Here is a 25,747-nt window from a genome sequence, read left to right as displayed (position 1 = left end):
CGCAAACCATAGACATGACGCAAACGAACTACTGTTGTTGTTGAAGTACCCCCTCTAGTGTTTCAAATTAATCTGTCAATGGCGGTGAGTTTGACGGACACTTGCACTAAAAGTTGCAGAACAATTTTCGTTTTAGATTTGGATTAACTTCATGGTTTAGTTAGCTAACACAACGTTCATATGTATGCAAAGTTACCTGTATGCATAGTTACCATGTTGGTTTGAGTTTTTTGATGGATGCCTGGCCATCTTCACTATTATTAATGATTTCAGACGGGGCTTGTGATCAATCATGACACGTACTTGACTGTCCTCTGGATCAAAGCGTGGAGTTTAGTTAGCCCCATTCTGTGGCCACATAACTGTACTCGCTCAGTAAAGTTACTTTACGGAGGGAGTCTTAGTTATACATGTACATGCAGTAATGTGGCCAGAGAATGTAGCTAGATTGTAGTGCTCTATGGCTGGATCAAGAGTTTTTGGTCGAGGCCTGCACTTGTGTACAGTGTCTTCCGGCATTTTATTTTATTTCCTTGTTAAAAAAGAGAGTTGTCAACATAACAACATCCACCCTTCTGATTCTCCATTCATGATAAATTTATTATCTTTGTGCTATGATAATATATAATTAAGTCGGAAAGGATGTGCAACCTTACGCCACTTCAGCGATTGTGTACAAAGTCCATGAAGAGTCAAGAAAAATTTCTAAGTATTTCCTAACAAAATTGGAAATGTTTTTCAGTCCAAGATTCATGTCTTATCATTTCTGTAGTGAATGTGTAGTGCAGTGTTTAGTAGTGACCTTCATTGAGATCATATATGAAGAAAAAAGTGACGTCAGGTTGCAACATTCTTTCCGTTTAGGCTTCTGTATGTTACTATAGTCTGTGACTTCATATCTATAAGTAAATTAGAAGTGTATGTGCAGAAACATTGTAGCTGCAGTAGGCCTTCATCATGTTTACATTTGTGGAGCCAGCCATGGTATGAGCATGAGTGGTGGAAGGAGGAATTTGCAGGCATGCAACTTTTCCGCTGATTTCCTCATTTTTTGTTAGTCCTCATGCATGCCATTACAAATTGGAAAACACTGTATAAACTCTTTTGTGCTTTGGAATGTCCGTGTTTTGGGCACAGAATATTGCCCCTGTAGTCCTGCAGACATTTTCACTCGGCATGCTCGGTGCTCTTGTGCAGAATACATCAAGCAGTACTTGGGGGTATGGTCTATAACCAGGTCAACTGTGATAAGTAGACTGCTCAAGGTTACATAAATTGGCTTCCGATAAATGCAAGCTGTAAAAATCGGTCCCAACTACAGTTTGGACAGTCCCATATGTTGAGATGATACCAACTATGTAAACAGCAGACTACTTGCAGCAACATCAATTAGCTGCCAAGGAAGGGCAGATCACACACTTAGTGCTTCTTCAACCAATAGCGTCACCAAAATGCAGGGTAGCATAGACTTAGAAACTTAGAGGACAAGTGCGCAAGCATAGTTGATCTTTTTAATGGCTTCATTTTGTTTGCTGGATGAGTCTTGTCTGGATTGTCCCAATTATAGTTGGGACTATCCAAACTATAGTTGGGAGGATGCTTAAATTGGGGCATACTGAAACCTGATTGAAGGACAAACATCAATGGCAAAAGCATTTAACTCTGTGATTTCACACCTGCGGCCAAAATTAGGACTGGATTGATGTTTTCTTGTAGGTCCCTGGAGAAAATAATTTTGGGGTTTAACTGTACTGAGACTGCAGTAACCTAGATCTCTTGATTCACTTTGCAAAATACCAGGCAACTTAAACTTTTGCTTTACATAATTTCACCCATAACTGTAGAAAAATAGGTGCTTTTGCTTTTCAAAATAATGACGCGAGTACAAATGAAAGCACTCACTGTACTGCATCTGCCTGCAAAATTGTTTTGGATCAACTTTACTCTCCTGACTTTACCATGTATCCCTGGTTCCTGTAGTGGTATGTTTGGATGTTTATTGTCATATTTGGTCACTTCGCTAATTATGTTTTCCTCGGGGGGGGGGGGGGGAGTTGTGTTTAGTTTGTGAGATTCATTGACTGCAGTACTGCAATTCTTAGGACATTTTGTAACAAAATCAAATCATGTCTGGAGAGTACATTACAAAATGTAAACTTTTCTGTACTTTCATTTAGGACTGTCGGAATTTGGAAGTTATTAATTGTCAACAATGGCATTAAGGAAAATTCAGCGACTTGGAATCGAACCGCCAATTGTAGAGCGACTTAACAAGCATGGCATCTTCACATGTCAGGTGAGTGTTTTTAGTTTTTCTTGTTGGTTATATTCAACTTATAATATCCAATGATATTGAAATTATTGGCACTACTTTAGTACATATCCTTGCGCATAAGTGGAATAAATTTGTTCAGTTTGTACCACCTGTCCAACCGGTCTTTCTTGTTTGGTTCCTTTCGTTTGTTCTGTTACATTGCACATGCAATACAAAAGTTGTATCATTTATACATTTTGTCAACATGATGGATATTGTAACAAAAGTGACTTCATCTTGTGAAATATTTTTTGGTATAAAAGAACAGTTGTTTAATACGAATTTAGTTTGACTTTCCTGATGTTTCTCTTACAGTGTGAACTACAGAATTGGAAAATGACATTTGTTGATTAGTGCCAATTTTTATTTGGTAAATCAAATGTCATTTTCTGTCTAGACTTACAAATGTACCAAGGATAATGAATGTTTATGGAATAAATGATGTACAGGAACCATTAACTATGTTGACAGTTGATAACACTGCTGTTTCTGTCGGATGCAAATTTCATAAAGCTAAAGATGGTCGTAAGCTAGAACGCCCTCTTGTAGATACAATATAAATGTAAGTTCATTAATTCAGTTATTCTATTACGTATGGTTGTATCTGTGTGGTGACCGGATATCTTCCACTGTCGAAGACTCGGGCAAGTTGCAAGTCTCCCATCCAGACCACGAGACTATATAACCAGGGTGCGGCGGAGTGAAAGTCAGTCCCATGTGCAGTCCCGTCAGAGTCCCATCCTGTCAGAGTCCAGTCAGTCAGTCTTGTGTCATTGGTGTCTATGTCTGTTTGAAGTCTCGCCAGAATTTTCTGCCAGAAGTCCTGTAACACATTAGTTCGGCAAGTTTCCATCCAGTCAAGTAAGCCGTATTAGTAACTTCGTCCAGTCTGTCTTATTTACAGCCGCTCGTTGGGTCGGCCGAGGGCAAGCCTATCAAGACTGGCACAAATGGTGTCAGAAGTGGGATACATGTAGGTGCCGCAGTGAACTTCAAGACACACAAATACACTGCCTGGAGAACACCTACCTAGGAAACGTCACCTACCAAGGTGGGATGGCGAAGAATTTGTTGATTGAATTTGAGGCAGAAGACGGACTTCAGTCCACAACACAAGTACATCTGATCTGGAGATCGAAGTGGAATCGAGCAGCTGCAAGCAGAACTGTGCCTTCTTAGGCTACACCAGCGTATCCTGAGCTACTGAAGGAAGGATGCGATTGCCTCTAGAGCAAGTGGACATTTTTCCAAGGCTATCGAGATTCAAGCTACTAGAGAATGCATTTTCTGCGCCATGCCTACTACTTTGGACGAAGCTGTGAGTGATGCCCTTGTGGATGAATGTTTCCAAATGATAGCGGGAACAACAAAGGGGCAAATTTCCAAAATTAGCTAGAGTGACACTGTGTGACACTGAAGCAGCTTTGGAAGAGTTTAGAAGAGTTTAGGGACTGCTGGAAGAATCCCAGGGCCAAGTGGTGTTAACCCAGAGAGAAAGTAAATGAATTTAATAGTGAAAAGAGCTCATTCTTGTCTCCAAGGATGGCTTGGACCAGCCTTAAGACAGCTGGTGGAAGTCTCCTACAGACTTTGGTTAGCACCTTGGTGGAGATTCAAGTGGGAAAAAGCACTTGCGCAGTGAATTTTATTTTCGGCGACATTGGGGAGTTAGTAGGGATCCTTGGGATGGGTTTCCTGCTTGCCAAGCAGTGAAGCTTAAATTTCCAGACCTTGGAATTTATTCTTAACGGCAGGAAGGTGAAGTGCACAGACCTCCAGGTTAGCAGCAGGAGAAGCAGTTCGACTACCAAGGAGGGGAGAGAGTCAACAATGTCCACGATGAGGCAGGATAGAGGAGAAGAGCCTGCTAAGAAGAGAGACTTGGTGGAGGCCAAAGCAGAGCAGCCCAGCAAGAGGTTATGGAAGGTGTAGACACGAGTGTCATGTACGGTGTCTTGTGCACCTGAGGAAGGGCCGTTGGACTTACCTGTGAAGGTAGTGCCTAAGATGAAGGAGCAGGAGACGGCCACAGGCCTAAACAGGCAAAGGAACCTAACAAGGAGACGGCTGTGACAGCTGAGGGGGATAAATCTCCTACCAAAATAACAAGTGCCTACACTCGATCAGTTTGAGGATTTAGTCAGATTTAATTACAAAGTGGAAAAAAAGATAGCCTTTGGAAATAATGCGGTGCATAATTTTTTATCTAAATGGCAAATTCTTGAAAGTATTGTGTAGATTGATAAATTTATGGTACAATTTCATTTATATTTTGTTTTTGTGGGTATGTATAAAAAAAAATGAAAATAATAAATGCCCCTTTGGAGGCCAGGAGTTGCAGAAGATGTGGAGCTAGAGGCTGATGGGCGAGAAGGAGAGGGCCAACAGGAGAGAAGGCTGAAATAAACCTGTCACCGACTCGGGTGTTTTAGGATGAGGGAGAGGCCGCTATGGAACAACGTTGACGCCAGCGCCTACTGGGAAACCAAGAGGCATGCTAGAGGTGGTGTGTGAAGACAGCTGGAGAATGGTCGACAAAGACAAACCTGAGGAGTACAAGCTAGGTGCGAAACCCCTTCCTGCATGGTCGCAGCCCGTGCTTCCGGAAAAGCTTCTGCCAGGAAAAGCAGTACGCATGCGAGAAACAAGGGAGACTTACTTGTATGTACCACTTGACATCCGATTACTCGTTCCACCTCTCTCTCCCTAGGATTCCTCTCTCAACAAATAAATTATGGGCAGAGAATACTTTGTATTCTACTTTGTATTCTACACAGAGTACTGCCTGGGCAACAAGAATTAGCTGTATGTCTCCTGTTTATTTAGCTAATATAAGGGTAGACCCCAACAAAGTTTTGAGTTTCTAGTTGCAAATTTACTGAAAATTGTTTGAATGATAAATTTGGCCTAAATTAAGTTAAGGAGACACTTGTAAACCACAGCTTTTCAGAGAAACTCCACTGTAAAATAATATCAATGAAGATTATTTTAAAACTTGGCACACTCCAGACAATACTGTGACTATTGAAATATTTTATTTTTAGCATGCATTGCCCATCGTGTATAAATAAAGCTTCAGGTGCAGTAGCAGAGTGTAAACATTTTCATTAGTGTGCCTACCTTTGCGTCAAAATGTTTGGTAATGAACTTCACACATGGCCATTCATACTGTGTAAGTATTTTAATGAAGTTACCCAATCGAAATGGATACAGAGGTAGATTACGAAAAATATTTGAATTTATACTCAATAATTTTGATTATTATCAATGTATATTATACAATGTCATGTTTTCTCAGTGTTTATTCAGTAATTAATAAACTGATGCTCATTTGACATGTTGAATGTTTCTTTACAAATGCAACTGTGATTACATCAAAAGGTTAGCTGACTTCATTTGTATACTCCCTATGCGTGCTTTCAGTAAATGAGAGCGCCACCTTGACTGTGCCCCAAATCAGCCCTGCTGAAAATCTATGGTGAGCTGGATCAGCGATTGAGTGCTTTGCATGCTTCCAGAACAGGACCTGTGGGAAGAAGTAAATTGGCATCGAGAAGAATAATCAAGAAGAGGAACCAAGACGAAGTAGAGGCAAGAAGAAGAACCAGTACCAATGTCCTAAACAAAGGGTACACAGAGAGAAGCGGTCACAGCCAACCATGGCACAATAAAGAGAGACACACAGCCTTGGTGCACTAGTAGTGCACTTAGTAGTCAAATTGGTCACTGATAGGAACCAATTAGCCTACATTGTACATTAGACTCAATACCGTACCAGTCCAGCCAAGCCTATGTGCATTAAGTTCAAGCAGCAGTGTTGATTACATTGAATATTTATGACTCAATCTGAAATGAAAATAATTTTTATTCCCTATTGAGAATTGGTTGGATTGTCGTATTATTAAAACAAGAAGTTTACTGTTGAAATTCAATACATTTGTTCCCGCTGCTTGACTTTGAGGTTATGTCTGATTTATGTCTGTCAGTTAATGTTGGTCTTGTTTGTCTGTCAAGTTTTGTTTGTCTGTCTAGGCAATCTGCTTCAACAATGAGAAAGTATTTAGCCAAGCCTTCAGGACAGACTCAAACTATAGCCAATCTCTCACTCCAGTCATTCCTTCCTTTCTGTACGTTCTAGGCTGATGTCGCCAGTGAAACCCCCCCCTTTATTCTAACCCTCTTTTCCCTCCCTATGCATTCTATCATTCCTTGACGTGAAGGATGCCAACATCAAACTCACAGTTGCGACCCCAGATATACTGTAACTTTTGAAACCCACTGTTGGTTGTGTAAAATTAACTGCAAAATTCAGTTTATCGAAGACCTTGAAGCAAAACAACTGCCATAGAGAGAGAATCGTCAACTACTGAGGGTTCACTGATGTCAGCAGTACAAACTAAAATGATGAAAATCCACAGAACTGCTGAACACAGGCAAAGAGTTACTGAGAAGGACTGCGAGAAAACCAATGTTGACTGATATGGAGCCAACGGAATAGGAGAATTCCAGCGATACTAAGAGTCATGGATGAGGCACCAGGCCAAGGTGGACAAGATGGCGAAGAAGACAAGACATGCTGCCCGATTTTGACTTTGGCATCGATATCCATCTGGTTACGGAAGCAGCAAAAGTCCAGGTAATACTCTTTATTGGACAAAGTACTGCCTCCCAACCAGCCAACCTGAGGCGTCAGACGATGGACCACTGAACCGGTTTTTCTGGCATCAAGAAGTAGGTTTATGTCTCCTGTTTATTTAGCACTAGCCTAATATAAGGGTAGCCCTCAACAAAGTTTGTGTTTCTAGTTTTGTGTTTCTCATCGCTGGTTCCTGTCAAGTGTATAGCAACCAGTAACTGTTGAAAACCCAGCAGATTGGTTGTGTGAAAGTAACTGTAAAAATCGGCCATTGAAGAGCTTGAAGCAAAACCACTACCAAAGAGAGAGAACCATCAACTACTGAGGGTTCACCGATATCAGCGGTGCCAACGAAAATGTTGGAAAACCAGAAAATTGCCAGTTTCTGAGAAGGACCGTTAGAAAACCAATGTTGTCTTTGGAGGTACTAAGAGACTTCTGACAATATGTGCAGATTTGTATTAAAAAAAGAAAAAGTAATCATTTTGTGTAATGTTGTAGAGTTTGTGAATCGTCAAAGTTAGGAAGCTGTTAATAAGTCAGCTGCAAGTGGGCAAAACCATGTTAGCAGCTGCGTGTGTCATCGATAAGGAAATTGGCGTAGATAGCATCCCTCTGCTGACAACTAGCCAGCTTGGCACACAGAGACAAATTCAACGCATCACTTACCCACAGTGCAAGTAGCGCCGCACAGATGCAGTCTTCATAATGCTCGATATGAGGTATCTCTTTGGGTGTACCTGCCAATTTTGCTTGAGATGGTTTAAGAATCAATCATATTTACAGTGTCATCTTGACCGATAGCACTGTGAGAGAGGGTGAAGAGGATCAACTCAAAGAAGAAATAGGAGCCCGAATGAGCAGGGGTAGATTGATCTTTGCACCAAGAACAGGCAAGGTGACTCATGAGAGGAATGCTGGAGAGAGGTGTACACCACCAAGAGCCTCAAGAGGCTCAAAAACGCAGCAGCCAAGCATTATCTCAAACACTGGTAGTGACAGCCCAACATCAAGGCTCTCCACCTTGATGGAGAGCAGCCAACCCAAATCTTCAGCCACTGTACTGACAGACTCAGAGACACCTACAGAAGGAGAGAAGATGCCAAGATGCCCCCATAACGTGCAGAATTCGGCTGTGGATCACTTTGATTGTCTAGAGTTCCATCCCTTGCCAAGGAGAGCTGTTAAAGAAGAGACCAAACAACCGGACCATGAGAGGAAAAGTTGCAGCAACTTCTGACCACCTTGGAGATGCCAATGGTCAGCCTTCTAGTTTCTACGCTGCAGGTGGAGATGTTGCTCCCTCCGACACCGACGAGCCCAGCGACATACAGCAGTGGATTGACACTATACATTGTAACTGCGATGGATTTTACCACAGATAGAAATCCACCAACATCCATCATTAATTTTGGAGATGCCTCAGCCTCTTCTGCCCATTCATCGCTGACCCACCACAGGAGACGGAGACCACTGCAGAAGCTGCTGATCACAAGGAGGGACCCTCACTGAACCGGCCCACTCGTTACCACCTGGCAGCCAAGGGAACCATGAGATGGACTTCTCATTCAGTCGTTGGTGCAAAAGTGTCGTGGATGAGGCATCAGGCCAAGATGGACAAGATGGTGAAGAAGACAAGACATGCTGCCCCATTTTGACTTTGGCATCGATATCCATCTGGTAACGGAAACAGCAAAATTCTCTGACGGCAGGGAATACTCTATATTGGACAAAGTACTGCCTCCCAACCAGCCAACCTAAGGCGTCAGACGATGGAACACCGAAGCGGTTTTTCTGAATGATAAATTTAGTGTAAATTAAGTTAATTAAGGAGATACACAAGCCCCCGTCTTTCAGAGAAAATCCACTGTAAAACAATAATGAATATTTACAGCAATGATTATTTTAAAGTTTTGACTTTGTCCATCGTTGATAAACAGAGCTCCTGGTGCAGTGGTAATTGCTTTTTGGGTTTCATGTTAACTTCAGTAGTGTTGGTTTACACACTGCCATTCATACTTTGTAAGTATTTAAATGAATTTACTTAATCAAGATGGATACAAAGGTAGATTAATCAGGGTTCTCCCCACGTACAAATGTGCGTATCGGCCCGATACGCTGAATTTGCGGCCCGATACGCCGACAAAAATGCCGATCACATTTTTCAGCCCCCGATACGCACAATATAATTATTATACAAGCCATTAAAATGCACAACATAATCGTTTCATATGCCATTATTTCATCTTGACATGCAAAATCTTGACAAAAATCCCGTATTTCTGATGCATGTGTGATCAAAATGCACACGATGACGGGTCTTTCGCGTCGACCGCCAGCTATATATTAGGGCATACAACACGGTACACTGGTTCCCTTCGCATGCTAACAGTATCAATGCTATGATGAAGGACCGGAACCAGTGACTACTGCCTCGTGCGTGCATGCATGATGATGATGTCGGCCGAAGTTGGATCGTAAAAACACCAAACAAACATCGATGGAGAAAGAGAATTTCTGCAAATTAATTCACAGAACGTGATCTTTATTTTCTGTGTATGTATTTTCCATTAAAATGACGAGATTGCAAAGCTCGAACTTGTGGCGAAACATCGTAGCGTGCTTCTTAGGAGCAGTAGTGCAAAATTTTCGGCCACATGGGATGGGCCATACACAGTGCAGTAATGCACACTGATACTGCGCCGTGTGTGCACGGCGCGATTTACGGCCGGCGGCCGGCCAGACTGAATGATGGCGCCAGGGGCCGTGATGTACGTTAAGCATATAGTGGAATCAACCTCCTCAAATATATTTTTAATTAGGTGAGGCAAGTTTTAATCACTTCTGATGATCAGTCTAGATAATTTTCGTGGTCATGGTGGTGCAAAGGAAAATAATCCAGGCACAAAACTACATGATTCCTTGTTCAATATGCTCCATTCAATCATGTGTTTTTATTCCTCCATGATTCAATCAGCAGCCCAAAAAATTGGCGAAATAATTTTTTCGACCTACCGACGCTATTTTGAAAGGCATGTAATCGAAAGCAAAAGTGATTTTTTTCTTCACCTTAATTTCTTAATTTGAAACTTGCTTGTAAATATAATCCATACTTTCTAGCTCAAGAAGTTTTAACACAGGTTTTGAAATGTTGATTTTTTCTTAAGTTAAAAATTTTGATATTTTTTTTCTCTAATTACAAAAAATATCACAAGATCTCCACTAAATTTTAAGGAAAAATCTTCCTAAAAGACTCCCCAGATTTGCTCTAAAATGCACCAGAGAGCCTCTAAAGTTCGAAATATTTCGGGGCCCTTAAGCGGGCCCCCAACCCCACGCCGTGGCTTCGCAGGTTGGTGAATCACAACAAAACTTCCCCCACAGGTTTGAAAAAATCCTGGGGAGAACCCTGTTAATGTTAAGAAATGTTTGTATAACACAATAATTATGATTATTATAAATGCATTTACATGTAACTAGGGTCATATTTTTCTCAGTATTTCTTGTTGCGGACGATCCAGTATATAGACATGTAAGTATTGAATAAAATGATGTTTACTTGACTTGTTGTGAATGTTTCTTACTTAACAAATGTAGCTGTGATTTCATCAAAAGGTTAGGTGACTTCATTTGCATATATGCCCTATGCATGGTTCAGCCAATGAGCTGACTGTATGCCAGATTTAGCCCTGCTGAAAATCTATAAAAAGGCGAGCTGGAACAGTAATTGACTGCTCTGCATGCTTCCAGAACAGGCGCAGTGGGAAGAAGCAAATTGGCATAAAGAAGAAGAAAAAATCAAGAAGAAGAAGTGAGACAAAGAAGATAAGAAGAACTAATACCAATGTCCTAAAAAGTGAGTATACAGAGAGTAGCGGCCACAGCCTACCTTGGGACAGTGAAGAGAGATGTCACATTGCTCCCTGGTGCTCCAGTGTTGCGCTTACCACAGCATTAGACTCACTTCCAGCCCAGCCAATCTTAGGCCAAGTTCGCGCAAGGACTATAGTTGACCAATGGTTAACCATAGTTCGACTAACGCTTGTCCGAACTCTGTCTAGTCGACGTTGGTTGACTACGCTAGTCGACTATTTGGAACCAACCTACTGGGGCTGGTTGCATCGCTGGTAACCAATAGCCGCACGCATTCATAACGCTAGTAGAGAGCCAGGATCCAGAAGTTTTGCGATGACATTTTGACCAGCGTTTGACTAGATACGTTCGCACATTACTATCAGTGCGCAGGTGTAAGGTACGTCACAAATCAACCACTAGTCGACTAATGGTCCTTGCCTGAACTTGGCCCTAGGTGCATTAAGCATTCAAGCAGCAGTGATGATTACACTGAAGAATATGCATGACCCAATTTGAAATGAAGAGATTAAAGTATTCTCTATGAGGACTTGATTGATAGTCAAATAAAACACAGAATTTCCTGTTGAATTTCAAAACATTTGTTCCTGTTAATTCTGATTTATGTCTGTCAGTTAATGTTAGTCCTGTTTGTCAGTTAATAAGTTTTATTTGAATCTGCCTAATCAAAAAGAACTTAGCCAAGTAGCTAATCTCCAATCCTAACCTTTCCTCCCTATGCGTGTGCTACGTGTAGGTTGAAGCTAGACAATCCTCCCCCCATATTCCAACCCCTTTTCCTCCCACTCCCTTCCCTATGCAGTCTACCAGTTCTTGATGTGAAGGTCGCCAACCTCAAACGCTAAGTCACGACTACAGACGTACTCCACCTGGCCAGGCAGACATTCACCTACAACAGAACCCCAATTGCCGGTCCTTGTCAATTACGAGCCTCAGCAAGTGTCATTGATATCTCCAGGCTGATCCTGGTGGGCTTCAGGGCTTTGTTATATCCCCGGCCCCGAGTCCCGTGCATGTTACATTTTGGTGGCAGCGGTGGGATCTCAGCTGGACAGTTGCTGAAATTTACACTTTACTTCTACGAAGACAAAAGAAACTATAGACTTCAGGCCCATTGCAGAGGGAGCAATGAAAACTGATAGCAATATAGAGTTCGACCAGCAACTTTTAATGGTGCAGGTTCCTTGACCGACTACAGGATGGAGTTTGACCTGAAATGACTGGGGAGAATCAGCGAAGGCAACCTACATGTACCTTGCTGCAAGCTGGCACGGACCAGCACACTCTGTACAAAGGGCATTTAGATGATGAATGAAGACAAAGCTACAGTTTCCAAACCACTGCTTTAGGACAGGGATTCAATCCTGATTTTTATCTGAGTCAAGATGAAGAACAAATTCAGAGGATGAAATGAGACACTATCAGAGTTAGCTCAAGCCATAAGGCGTTTAACAAAACAGGCATATTCATTAAGTGGACAATTTTAACTACAGGAGACGCTTGCCAAAGAACATATATCAGTGATGCACTGAATGATACTGACATAAGATGGCGAGTGTTTCATTCACGACCTTCCAGCCTTGAAGACCTGGTAAGATTCGTTATGGAATTTGAGGTATTCCAGGTTGCAACTAGACAACTTACATGGCTTACAAAACCAACAGAAAGAATGGTAAACCAAGTCCTGTGCCAGTTACAATATATTATGTCCTATTTTAATATTTTTCCAGAAATTGTTGAGCTTATTGAACCAAGTGTACAACACCTGTTCTCATATTTTGAGGGATGCAAAAAATATTGGCAGCTATTATTATCTTACACTACATCAGAAAGAGTAGTCTTAGAAAAATGTGGTCTTATTAATCAAGCTAGTCTGAATATTTAAACTTTAAAGTTTATTTATCTATGAATTAAGTGAATATGTTTGTGCACAGTGAAAGTGCATGCCAAATAGACAATCCCTAAAAAAGAAACTGTCAATTTGAAAATGAATACCTCCCCTGCTTCCCTTTACCACACTAAAGGGAAACAATATTTTAATTTTCACTCATTACCCAAGGACCTGTTATCCAAGACAAAACTGGAGCTGCTCAGGATGACAGGAATGACTGACTCCAGACTGACGGCCATCCTTCTGGTTGCCAGTCGGGCTTGTGTACCCAGACAAACAACGGTATGGAACCAAAACTTCCATTAGGGAGTCATCTCATTAAATACCCGGGATAAGTTGGGACAAGTTTATCCGCCATAGGCCCATTGACTTTGGGGTTGGTTGAAGGATTCTGAGCAACATGGCCGGAATCTTTTCAGACTCGGTAAACAAGGCTGATAACTTCATTGGCGGGAGATTCTGGGCCCATTGCGTATAAACCTGCCTACAACTTAATGAGATGACTTAACTCCATGAGCTAGAAAATGCATTGAGTTTCCTCACCAAAGACAGAAGTTTACAAAAGTGAATTGTACACAAACATAAGTTGGTTGTGTTGCACAGAGAACTTACATGTATATCTCAAAACAACTGAATTTTAAAATTTCATATTCCAAAGAAGTATTTAGTTGAAGATTACAGCCAGAATATCTCAAATGCTACACTAGATTTGGTTCATTTAGAGCCATTTAGAGGCTTGAAATTGGTTTATTGGTCCGTCTTGGTGTTGCAAGCAAGCTTAATGACTAAAGCAATTTTAAGAAAACTTACCATGGAATAACAAAACAATTAACCTATTGCGGTAGAAAGAATCGTTTTAAATAAATATTGTTCAATTAACATGATATACAAGTGGACGTGGAACATGCAAAATCTGACACAAACAAAACTTAAAAAGTAAAAAATTCCATAGGGTTGTCTAAGGTGCGTGCCTAACTTGCAAACGGCGACAGGTCCATTGCTCTGTGTTGTGAAAGTCTGTGGATTTTGTACACCCTTGGGGGGCAAATGGCACCCCCCCCCCCTTCTTAGCCTTGGGTGCCATTTGCAACCCTTGCATACAAAAGGTCATGGACTAAGTACATCACAGCAGACATGCTTCACCTTTTGTGAGATAAACGATGCTGTATGCAGTATTTGAGTGACATAAATGATGTCACATTGTTTTTTCGTTAAATAAATTTGACTGTTCTAGACCATTGAAATGACCGTATTCAAGACACAATGTAATCTATGTACCTATACCGGTACATGTACATGTGTAACTGTCACAGCTTGCTGTACTGTTTTCTGTCCCAATCAGCAGATTCAGTATATATTTCTTGAAAAGGCATCAAGTGAACAAGAACACTGTTTAAAGACATACCGGTACCTTGTTTTGCCTTGCAGGCATTGTGCATGTATGACAGAGCTGGTAGTGAGGAGCTACCAGCCTTCTTCAGGACGTCACTAACACAGCTTGATCATGTCTTGCATGGAGGGCTACCAGTAGGCACAATCTCTGAGGTGAGTTGATGGTGCTTCTCTTGTGAACACTTGCCTTCCTTTTGATCTAGTATTAGTGGGTATCATGAAGTGGCCAGTTTAATCTTAACCCTCTAGGTTATTTGAATAGAAACCCTGCTAAGCGCAACAACATGCTAGACTTGTCATAGCCTTGAATACAAGTCTGTGATGTGCCATAGCTGGCTGGCTGGCCCAGGCTAGGCCGAGGAGCTGACCACAGCCTACCGGGCTCCACGTCGTCCATACACGGCGAAACCCTTATCAGATCGCACGCACGTGAATCCCACAATGTATTCACACACTTCCAATGCAGGCAGTCAAGTCCCATCCCTCGTGCATTCAGCTCGATTCACAGCTTTGATTTTTCTGTCGCTTCCGGGTTTTATGTTTTTCTTTACTTTGCATCGCGAATCCCAGGCAAATAGGATGGGTGAGGGAATATGCAAATTATCCAGTATGAATAATGTACGTTTCTCAGCGGCCAATCACGCCACAGATCAATGACTATTGTTTTTGTAATCCAACATCGGCGCACGAAGCGACCCACTACATGTTTTTAAACAGCGTGGCGCATCCAATCAAGGGCCAATCAGATCCGTTCAATTGTAAGCAGCTCATCCTCATTAACAAAACCACAAAACCCATTACAGAAGAATCAAGGCTGTGCTCTTTCGTAGCAAGGGTCTGAACTCTCACATGGGGGCATTGCGTGTGAGCGTAAGGTATTAGTACTGCGGGTTTTGTGCGTGCGACAGACTACGGGGTTTTTACTGTGTACATGTATGTGGAGTGGGTCGGGTACGGGTTGCACTCAAGGCTACACTTGTCAAATCGAGAAGCCTGCCCGGTGTAGCAAGATCCATCAGGCCAAAAATCTCAAGACTAAACTGAGTCTTGTGGTTGCCAACTGCAGCATGAAACAACGGTGGCATTGTTTAGTTGGACTAGCTTACGTTGTCTCAGAATTGGCCTTTTATGCACTGATGTTTATGGCCCAGTGCAGCAACGTCCCACAGACTCTTACACCTGATGCTCTGTGTTGTGCTTGGCAGGGAAAGGGTCAATTCCGGAAGGATACAAAACAAGACATACATGTTCTCTCTCTTTTTTCTTTTTTTTAACCATGAGGCAGGAATGTCGTCTTGAGGCAGGAATGTCAGTGGGGCGCTGTGGTCCAATGGTTTCAGTGTTCGACTCGTGTGCCGTGGTACATGGGTTCGAATCCTGACCGTGGGAACATGGTGCTTGTGCTCTTGAGCAAGGCACTTTACCATTATTGCTTCGTCCTTCGGATGGGACGTAAAGCCGTAGGTTCCGTGTGTAGGTCCCGTGTGTTATGTAATGCACGTTAAAAAACCCAGTAACACTTGTCGCTAAGAGTTGTTTGCCCCGGTGTTTCTGGCAGTGGCAGCAATTATGCACCGCGGCACCTAGCAAAAAGGTGCCACATAATGGGTCGCATATGTTCATTTACTTCATTTACCTGTCTTTGGTTGCATTCTCCCCCAGCGCTTTGTATCCTCTGGCAAAAGGTGCTATATGAATATAGTTATTATTATTATTTTATCTTGCCCACTTGCAGGAGAAAGGTGAGTACACCTTTAAAGCATCAACATATTAAAATAGGAATTGTTGATGAACAAGACTTAGGAGATGCTAACCCAGTAATGACAGAACCAGTCATGGTGGAACCATTATGTCAATGTTTACACAAAACAGCCGCCACAATGATTGTTTTTTGTACAGTAGCCGGCAGAATACTTCCACCATTATTGGGGCCTCTGTGAATGTAATGTGAGGCTTTTCCTGGATTGGTCTACATGTAAGCAGACCTTCTAATTTCTGTGTTACATATTGACAAGTTCTTCGTTACATGTAGTTACAATGAATGCACAAACGGTTTACACATGCCTGTCCCAACGATGCGAACCATCGTCTCTGACTGCATCTTAACAGTGTTACGGTTGCTACAACTGATTTGGCCCCTTACGTAATACTATATTTTGAATTAATCACTTGAGCTCAAATTACGGTTACACAGACATTTAGATGTTCGCGGGCAAAATCTTTGAACATCAATTTCTCCTGTTTTGAAGACCCTATCTCCATGAAACTTTCAGATTTTGTTTCCCTTATCATGATCCAACAATGTGCTAAAAATCGTTTTGATATATTTTTCATTAAAATTTGAAAAATTGGCTTGGTTACGTCCATTTAATCATACTGAGCACACTTTTCATCACGTTCAAAAAGAGATGTTTTTCGAGTGCAATCAGTTCACTGCTCTGTCTGTGGCGTCCAGTTTCGTGATCGGATTAACTCACCGCACGATGCAAAGCCTTAGCAACTGTAAGACTGTTAATGCATAAGATGTAATATCACTAATAAGCTCTTAGTGGATGCTTCAAAAGGTTTGTTTTGTGTTCTCGAGTCTCAGATTGCTGGTCCTCCAGGGTGCGGCAAGACCCAGTTTTGTATCATGCTCAGTGTATTAGCCACTTTGCCAGTAGCCATGGGAGGCCTAGATGGTGCAGTAGCCTACATTGACACAGAGTCAGCTTTTTCAGCAGAGAGGTCAGTCCGTCAAATCGAAAACAGAAAACAAAATTTAGCCCTTACCTTATGGACAACCGTTCTCCCAACAGGGACAAAGAGAGGTTTAGACAAACACTTGGCGCCACATCCTTGGCATCCACATGAAGACGTGATATAGATGCACCTAGACGTCGTCCAGCATAACATAGCAATTCAGTACCTTTCAGTGTTATGTTGCCAACAAATTCTTGAATTGTGAAGTTCTCCATGTACTCTGTATTTTACATTGCTGTGGTAACATGTTGTTTCTGTTTTGAACATTGTCAACCTGTAGACTAGTTGAAGTAGCGAGATGCCGATTCCCCAACCACTTCAGTCAAGATGAGGCATTTGTTGCCCTGACCAGCAGGGTTCATGTTTACCTGGAGTCAACGTGTAGAAGCCTCCTTGCCAGGTAAGACTAATCTGACGCTGAACTGTCTATAGACTAATCCATTAAGTGCCGGACAATGGTGCACAAAAGTCTGACGCGCGTGGACGTGCATACGACACGCGCAGCTGGAGTGTGCAGTTTGGCATTGGAGTGGCACATGTGTGGTTGGTGGTTGCGCATGTGAGCAATGGGTGGGGCTAATGGTTCAGTCTATTGGACTTGATGTTGGGAGCTGTCCTGAAGCATGTATCAAGTCAGCATTTGAAAACTGGTGTCCAAAGTTGCCCGAAACTGAAAAAACGTGGTATCCAAGTTGCAAAATTTATGCTGATGGATACATTTAAATGACACGATAGGCTGTCCAAAGTTGCCTTAAGGGTGTCCAAAATATCCTCAGTTAACGCTCTGGTTAAAGCCTTGTTTGTTTCATTATGGACATGATAGTTTCAATTTTGACCATTTAGGAATTTTGTTTTAATAAACAAACACATGTCCAATGGGACTCTTAGATTTGAGTTTGGTGCAAAGAGAAGAGACTTTTTTTCAAACTTGATAATTGCAAAAATTGTACTAATGGAGATTAATACAAGTCTATTCCCCCTTCAAGTACTTTTCCTAATTTATTGGTGACCAAAACATCTCCATAAGTGACAGCTTAAAAGCAAGATAGCAATCCTCAAGTTAGGAATTCTTTTTTCTCTAACCTGGAGGGCTGTGGCCTTATGACCTAGAACACCAAATTCAAGATTGCGGGGTAGTTCTGCAGATTGTGGGTTCAAGTCCAGCCTAGGGTTATAGTGCGGGTGTCCTTGGGCAAGACACTTCGTCACAATTGCTTCTCCTCACCCAGGAATAAATGTGTACCTGTGAGGGCTGAGATCATTATTTTCTTAAAATTAGCCGCTACGCCCTTTAAAATGAGTGCATCTGGCTGTATACTCCCTGGAGAGTAGGGATGGTTTAAGAAATTTCTGTGGACCCAATGGGCAGGGTATCAGTTTAAACCACTTCAATGGTTTGTTCAAAGTGCTATATAAAATTACCCGTTATTGTTGATCTGTGAAATCTATTTACTAAACAAGCAGAGGATGTTCACAGCAAAGGTCAATGGAGATATGAATTTGGGAGCAGATATTCCAAGTTGTCTCTTGTTGTCATTCAGATTGCAGAATTTTGAGGAGGACCTCATCACTAAAGGTATCCGGCTGGTCATCTTAGACTCGGTGGCGTCACTGGTCCGCAAGGAGTTTGATAGCAGCCTTCAGGGGAATATGGTGGAGAGAACAAACCTGCTGTCCAAGCAAGCTGCCATCCTCAAGTACCTAGCCGAATCATTCTCCATTCCGGTAAGTCAAATAATGATGTGCTTTTATGTATTATTTCGGAACCAGGCGCCTGTTTCCACAATGGTTGGGCACTACTCCAGGAACTTGAGTTACAACAAGAAAGCACGTCAGACCAGCAGCCTATCTCACAAAACTTACACTACATTTTATTGCGTGAGTTGGGCAACATTTCATATCGGAAAACATGTCAGTTATGAAACATTTCATGAAAGTTTCACGAATCTTAGTTATCAATTACGGATATGGTAAAATCCGATCATAACGTTCGAGCATGCAAAATCTTGCACTGATATCGCTAGCGTATAAATTAAAAGACGAACATCGACTGGCTCTGCGTTTTGTATACGTATATGAAGGTATTAAAAAAAAGTACAGGACACATTCTCCATCATACAGTCTGGCCGTTTTATGAATGAACATGTTGCTATAGCGCCCTCTCTCTACTCTCGGCTATTAGTCTGGTTCCGTATTTTTTTTTTACACATGTGCCTATATGAATACTTCAGGATAAGAAACCACTGCACGTGTGTGAAATTCATTGGAAAATCATGGCATTCCATAGTGTACAATCAGTGGTCGAATTTGACATCATAAAGATGTCACATAAACATCGATGAAGGAGGACGATTTCTGCGACTTAGTCCATATACATGTTATGTAACTTGATCTCTCTTTTCTGAGTGTGTTCCGGTATTTTCCGAGTTACTGTATTTATTTTTGGGTCTTAACGCTCGTACTTGCACCCATACCCCGTGGCTGGTTCTCATGGCAGTCCACGCGAGCTGACACTGCGCGGATGTCGCAGACTGTGTTCAATTTTGGCCGGTTTCCCTTCCTGACTAATGACGTTGTGCATTTATTGATTTACCCATTTATTTAGTGGTGTGCAGGACTTACATTCTTCATATTCTAAGTGTCATGGGGGCCAGCTTTGATAGCTGTTGTGTAGCACATGAAAATACCTCGGGCCGAAAATATGCATGTGATGTAACACTTTGACTACATCTAAATCAACTGTTCAGCATGAAAACAAATATATACTGTCCCTATTTTTTTTGAAATGGCACGTAGGCCTAATAAGTAGAACTCTGACCAACAGCTACACTGCAAAGTGTCAAAACATTTTTTTTTTTTTTACTTCAGAAACATGAAACATTTTTGAAATAATGCCGCTAGTTTCGACTAAACCTATACTACTAGTACTAATGTGTAATGGCAGTTTACTTTAGCTTGTTCAGATAGTATGAGCAGTATTCATCAATTTTGAAAAATACACTCACTTTTGGAATGAAAATACAGATTTCTGGCTATTGGGAATACTGATTTTGGAATTGGGAGAGTGGTAGCTCTGAAATACTGTTTTTTGACCTCGTTAATATTCTGATATGTGTACCAATATGAGTGCATGTGTTCATGAGTTGTTCATGAGTTGATCATGCACAAAGCACACGATCACCCCACCAAGCGAGCATTCGTCTGTGAAACAGGCCACTCAACCATGAAGAGAGGAAGGCAAAACCTTGTTCTTGAAAAAAACATTTCTTTCCTCGGGTACAATTTATTTAATATATTCAAACATAAACAAATCCTGAAGGAAGAGCTCCCAAACAAATTGTAGGCTGTACAATCACATTGCACATCAAGCAAAAATGAAATCACTGGCCAAATGAATGGAACACATTTGTACAGCATACAGGAATACTCCATGTTATATCTGAATGGCGCCCTCTGCATAAGACATGTAGGCATCCACATGAAACTGTACACACACAATCAAGACCCCCTTTAATGGCGAAAGCATCGTGCAAGCTATTGTGCAGAGCTACTGCCCCATGACGGATTGTCTGGACAATAGCTAGCACAATGTTTCTGCCATTGAAGGGGGCCATCATGATAGGAGTGACACCGTGCCTCAATTGGTCTGTACTGCCATCAGAAAGTCCATGTTTTGGGGTTAGAACTTACAGCGATTTGAAGCTTTTACATGCCCCATCCATACTAAATTGAAGTCATTAGTATGACATCTGTTTTGTCTGTTGCCAACATGGGAAGCTGTAACCCTGAAGTAGCACTAATATCATACATGACCCGCTGTCACACCTGAAACCAAATTCTGCAATTTTTTTGTTTTAACATTTTTTGTATGAATGCCTTCATGTGGTCAATTTGAGCCAGTGTACCGGTACGTTTTGCCAATTCAGGTAGATGGAAAAACCATTTGTGAAAAACGTCAGAATATTTTTTTTGAAATGCATCTGTTTTGTGAACTAAATGTATTCACTTGGCCTGTCTGCTACTTGCACTCAGAATAGTTGAACTGAGTAATAAAAACCAACCATCTTAAAAGGTTTCAGAGATTCTGACTTAGATTTTGTGGTCGATTTAAGCCATTACATTGAGTGGGAAAACCACTGTGCTGTTACCCAGTAATGGTTTATTGAGTAGTATTTATGAGTCCTGTCAGATGCAATCTGCTTAAATGATTCAAGAATGATACTGCAGTGAGCTATGTTTTGGATAATATATTCCATCCATCCTCAGGAGAAACCTGAAGGAGTGAGGGACAGAGTATAGTCTTAACCTCTAAGAAAAAATTCTCACCAATAGTCACTTTGATGGGAACCAAAATGTCTTAAAGAGTGTAAGGACGTGCCCAAAGCCCTTGGCTTTGTTCTGAAATAACATGCATCTGTGGAAGCCACTGGCTAACGGCTGCAGCCATTCCCCTATACTCGTATGTTATTGCTGGCCATAACTGTTGTGATTCAGCCACTGCCTAATATTCACCTAATGTCATCTGCAGATCCCATTCTTGTGTACATTCAACCATGCAAAGCTTCAAGTCATTTTTATGTCAGACCTGAAATGAGCGTTGTTGTGGCTTTCACCATAGTCACAAAGCTGTATCCACAAACTACCAGATTTAGACGCAAGTTGTAATAAGCAAGATTGATTGGAATCTATTTTGTGAAGAACAATGGTTTTACCCCCAATGCTGATAAATGTATACTGACATGACATGTACGTACACCGTAGCACTTGCTCCCATAACCGTGTTCTTTGCTTGTGGGGATAAAAATGTGATGTCTCAATCTTACTGACCTAATAGCACTCAGCAGGACAAAAGTGTAAAAGAACTGTTTTGCATTTTATTTTGCCTCATGCAGTAACTCACATCTGCTGGCAGTTACTAGTAAGGCAGACAATTATTTCAATCATTGCCAAACATTATAAATATTCGGTATAGAAGTTGATATGCAGCAAATCTCATGCATTTGTTCATTACTTTTAGCTTGTGTTCTATATTTTCTTGATTAAATCTTCTAAGACGGGCCATTTGAGCACAAGTAAAAATGCATTCATTATTTTTGTTTTTAATTCCTGTTCACTTATATCAGGTTAAAAATAAGTTCTGTTATTGAATAAAATTTTCCGATAAGCATGCCTGCACAAAAATATGTTGACAATTGGGAATTGCCAACATGGGGCTGGATCTGATTGTAGAAGATCTAGACTTCTAGTCAGTCTCTTTCCTCAGTGTCTTTCTTCAATCTCTTCATTGCAAGCATAACCTGTCCTTGTTTGAGTAGTATATTCGAGGAGTCCCTGATACAGGTACTTAAAATATCTGTGAAGATGAGGATTTTTAAACAGGTCTCAGTGTCATCTGCATCTTGCATATATAGCTGGCTTTGTTCAGACAAGGTCTGTCATTCCAGGACTTGAGACGGTGATGTTCAATCTCCTCCTCCCACATCTCTACGCAGTCCTCATTACCGCCGACATTGTTGGGTCTCTGGATGTCCCAGAAGGTGAAGCCAATGTCCCTGCTGTCTGACCAGGTGAAGTAGTTGCGTCCGTAGGGCTTGTAGAAGCCCAGCCAGAGCTGGGAGGCGTTGCTAGAGGTTTCCCTAGACGAGGCCCACAGCGTGTAGACGAAGTCGTTCTCTGCTTGGCTGATGATGGACACTAGGTGGGCAATGGTTTCCTCGTCAGAATGGCTGTTGGAGCTGAAGCCATTGCAGTGGGCCTCAGCATCCCCCCATGTCTTGTGAGAACCAAAGAACCGGTAGCAGTGCCGACGGAAATGGGTCCAGTAGGCAGGGCAATCGGCATAGGCTAGGCTGGCCACACCTAGTAAGGTCAGTAGGCCCAGGGTTGCCAACACTGCTCTCTGCATCATGATCTACGTACAAACAATGTTGCATAAGTTGGATCGCAAAGAACATTTTCAAATTCACAGTTTTTGGCTCAGGCCCGCAAGTGTTTGATTTTTTTCTGAACAAAAAGATCATTCTCTTGTAAGGTATAGTTTCGATCGAATCAAAAGACTGATATTTTTTTTAGTATGCTTGTATTTATACTGGAAGCTGTGGTGAAATCATCGTGTTTTGGTACCACACATCTTTACAGTGCCATCTGTCACTTCGTAATACATACAATGAAACCAACAGCGGAAGATTCAATAAGCAATATGTCACCTTTATAGGACAATAGTCTTGACATTATTATCACCAACTGTATCTGTCTTTGTGTTCACCCCATTGCCTTGACATATATGGATTTTTTAGGGCGTTGACTTAAGAATGTTTTTGGTGCATTTCGTTGCACCTTCTCAAATAGAGTCTATATTTCACAAAGTGGTTTTCAGGAAACGGCAAACTGTAGTTAGTTCTGAATGATGGACAGAGTGATTGATTAATCAAATAACCAAATAATCATTGCAGATATACCGGTACTTTGACTGCTTTTAATCAATTGCTCTGTCCAGCTTCAAAATAGAAAAGTGGCTGCTCATAAGTTTTGTTGAGGCATTAATATCTTTTTTACCCCAAGAATGCAGAACCTGAACAGTATGAAATGGGCTTGTTTTGCCACACAATTTCGATATCACTACTCTCAAGAACAGCAAAAATGAAATTGCACTGAATCATATTTTATCCTGCATGTCTTCATTTTTGGGTTGCTAAGTCACAGAACAATTTGAGTAATTAGACTTACCTGAGTCAGTACAACAGTGAAAAGTAGTATTTGCTTCCTTTCCTATGGAATTACAGTGCTTCACTCTTCATACAACAAACAGATGTCCGCTTCTTGTGATGGTAGAAAAACGTTACAAGTAATTTCCAGATACCTCTGGATGCCTTCACTGCTGCGCAGTTTTGTATCCTACTGAAAAGCTTCGTGTGTAGCTCTGTGTTTTTTAATTCAGTGGTGTGTCTGGCCTGGAAGTGCCCTTTTGTTGCTTTATTTTTATCTACTTACTCACCTTGTGAGATCCTTCACCCTGAGTGCTATATCCTGATCTGTTCAGGCCTTGATGAGGTAGTACAGGAAGCTAGGCCTTGATGGAAATCATCCTCTACAGGAGCACAGGAAGTGTTGCTTTAAAGCTGTGATATCCCTGTCTTTCAACATTTGTTGAAAAAAAAAACCATGAGAGAGTTAGAGAGTGAGAAAGAGTATAGCGTTTTGCCTGTTTACCCATAATCATGAATCCAAATACATTGTCGTTGCTTGTTGATTTCGTCAGAATGCTCGGCTTAATTTCTTTCCAAAAGTCATCAAAATCAATAGTGTCAGTTACGTCAGGTGTATGCCTTGACCCGCCGGGATAATAGGGTCAGATTTGAGCAAACCTCCACTTGCAAAGCTGTGAATGAATAATTGTTCGGTAGAGTTGGTGATCGCCAAATTTAAAAGAGTAATGCAATATTGATTCACGACCCATCTTAACTACTTCCTTTTTTTTCTCTTGCTGATTTATTATGATGCCAGCCTGAAAATAGCTTTAAACGTTTCTAACAGGACAAATGTCTTTTGACGAAATGTGTGTCTTTCACTTTGCGAGGGAAAGATACCTTTAAAGGCAGTAAAGCTGTCATTGTCACCTTTACTGCCAAGGCTGCATATATGTAAAAGACAACTTTCTCACACTTGATCCAGTGGCCTGGCCACAGGGTCATGGAATAGCCCTTGTATCAGTTACCAGGGCCAGTGTGCCATCGGTGCCGGAAGTGACTTGGTACAGCTCAGCGGCCGTATCCTCTGGTAAGATCCTCTGATTGTTATTTGTTCATCTGCAGACCTTCCAAAATTCCAAACTCTAAACTTGAACCCACTGCCCTGGGCACCCTGCAGATCCGTCCTTTCGAAGGATGAGCCACGTTCGTGCCTGGTGTGGCTACACATAGCTTCTTGTTGTGACGTTCTGGAAAGTGATCTTGAAGATAATCAGTACTACAGGAGATATAAACCCTTTAGTTGTCATTCGTGACCTTTGGGAAGGTGGGGATGTCACGACAAGCTTTTATTCCAAGGGTTCAGTGCACTGTTACAGTATTTTTTAAAGGAGCACCTCAAGAGAATGCACCCATTTGGGCTCAAAAATGTGGGTGTCTTTTTGTGATGTACTCAACTACATGAATCTAGCTTTACAGTACAATAAAGAATTAGGGACTTCATTGCCACTCGACTTTTACTTCACACAGGTTTCATGTCCCAGGTTCAAGAACAGAGAACAAAGGTGCCTTTTGGTTTCTACAGTCTCCAAAATTGTTTTTATAAAGATATAAACTTCAAGTCTACAGCAATAAAACGTACCTTGCGATATGTCAGACGATCAGACCATTTCGGTGGTAGAAAGGAGGTTTAAACCATTCAGAAAAGTGCTTTTTGATGAGTTTGATGATCAGTTTAAGATCCAGGTCAAGCTCGGCACGAGGGGATACAAAAGTTTAAAGACACGGAGGTAACAACAGAAAAGACCATGAACAAGAATACTTTTGCAATGAAATTGGCAATAAATTACTAATATTATCAAACTCAAGGATAGCCTACTTGAATTATCAAACAGCCTTATTGGCCTATCATGACAGGATAAAGGATCTTTAGTTTAGTTTAAGTAGATGACACTTATTTCATTTGGTATTCAATATAAGATAAGGTCGCATCATGTTTGAAGTATAAGACAAATTATTATAGAAGACAAAGCATCTTTGGTAAGAGGATATTTTTTGGAGGGAATTATTGAGATGACAAAACATCTCGCGTTTGACTTAATTCTATTGGGATTATATCTAACACTAAGCACTGTTACGTAATTTTAGCCAGTTGGGATGACAAGCATAAGAGTGTAGGAATGCTGCAAACCGCAAAGCAGTGCTTCATGAAA

General features: G+C 41.4%; 2 protein-coding genes across 3 annotated transcripts; one reads left to right on the top strand and one right to left on the bottom strand.

Moving 5' to 3' along the window:
- LOC119742746 (DNA repair protein RAD51 homolog 2-like) lies at positions 1-25,214 on the top strand. Its single transcript, XM_038218919.1, has 8 exons — positions 1-84; positions 2,178-2,296; positions 12,883-12,996; positions 14,143-14,259; positions 16,697-16,833; positions 17,129-17,248; positions 18,390-18,573; positions 24,660-25,214. Exons 2-8 carry the CDS (start codon positions 2,213-2,215, stop codon positions 24,681-24,683), a joined length of 780 nt encoding a protein of 259 aa, XP_038074847.1. The 5' UTR covers positions 1-84; positions 2,178-2,212; the 3' UTR covers positions 24,684-25,214.
- On the bottom strand, positions 20,389-24,135 carry LOC119742756 (echinoidin-like). Of its 2 annotated transcripts, none has more exons than XM_038218932.1 (2): positions 23,843-24,135; positions 20,389-22,759 (listed from the first exon to the last, which is right to left on the bottom strand). In XM_038218932.1, exon 2 carries the CDS (start codon positions 22,754-22,756, stop codon positions 22,220-22,222), a length of 537 nt encoding a protein of 178 aa, XP_038074860.1. In that variant the 5' UTR covers positions 22,757-22,759; positions 23,843-24,135; the 3' UTR covers positions 20,389-22,219. The 2 variants fall into 2 exon arrangements, with proteins under 2 accessions (XP_038074860.1, XP_038074855.1); XM_038218927.1 differs by lacking the exon at positions 23,843-24,135 and adding an exon at positions 23,575-23,832.
- Positions 25,215-25,747: the final 533 nt, after the last annotated feature.

The sequence above is a fragment of the Patiria miniata genome, unplaced genomic scaffold (assembly GCF_015706575.1).
Source record: "Patiria miniata isolate m_02_andy unplaced genomic scaffold, ASM1570657v1 HiC_scaffold_11, whole genome shotgun sequence".
NCBI lineage: Eukaryota > Metazoa > Echinodermata > Asteroidea > Valvatida > Asterinidae > Patiria > Patiria miniata.
This window is presented reverse-complemented; position numbering and strand designations above follow the sequence as displayed.

Coding starts and splice junctions, on each gene's coding strand:
- LOC119742746 (XM_038218919.1), top strand. CDS start 2,213: ATGGCATTAAGGAAAATTCAGCGACTTGGAATCGAACCGCCAATTGTA. Junction 17,249..18,389: donor TGTAGAAGCCTCCTTGCCAG/GTAAGACTAATC, acceptor GTTGTCATTCAG/ATTGCAGAATTTTGAGGAGG. Junction 18,574..24,659: donor CCGAATCATTCTCCATTCCG/GTAAGTCAAATA, acceptor GTTCATCTGCAG/ACCTTCCAAAATTCCAAACT.
- LOC119742756 (XM_038218932.1), bottom strand. CDS start 22,756: ATGATGCAGAGAGCAGTGTTGGCAACCCTGGGCCTACTGACCTTACTA.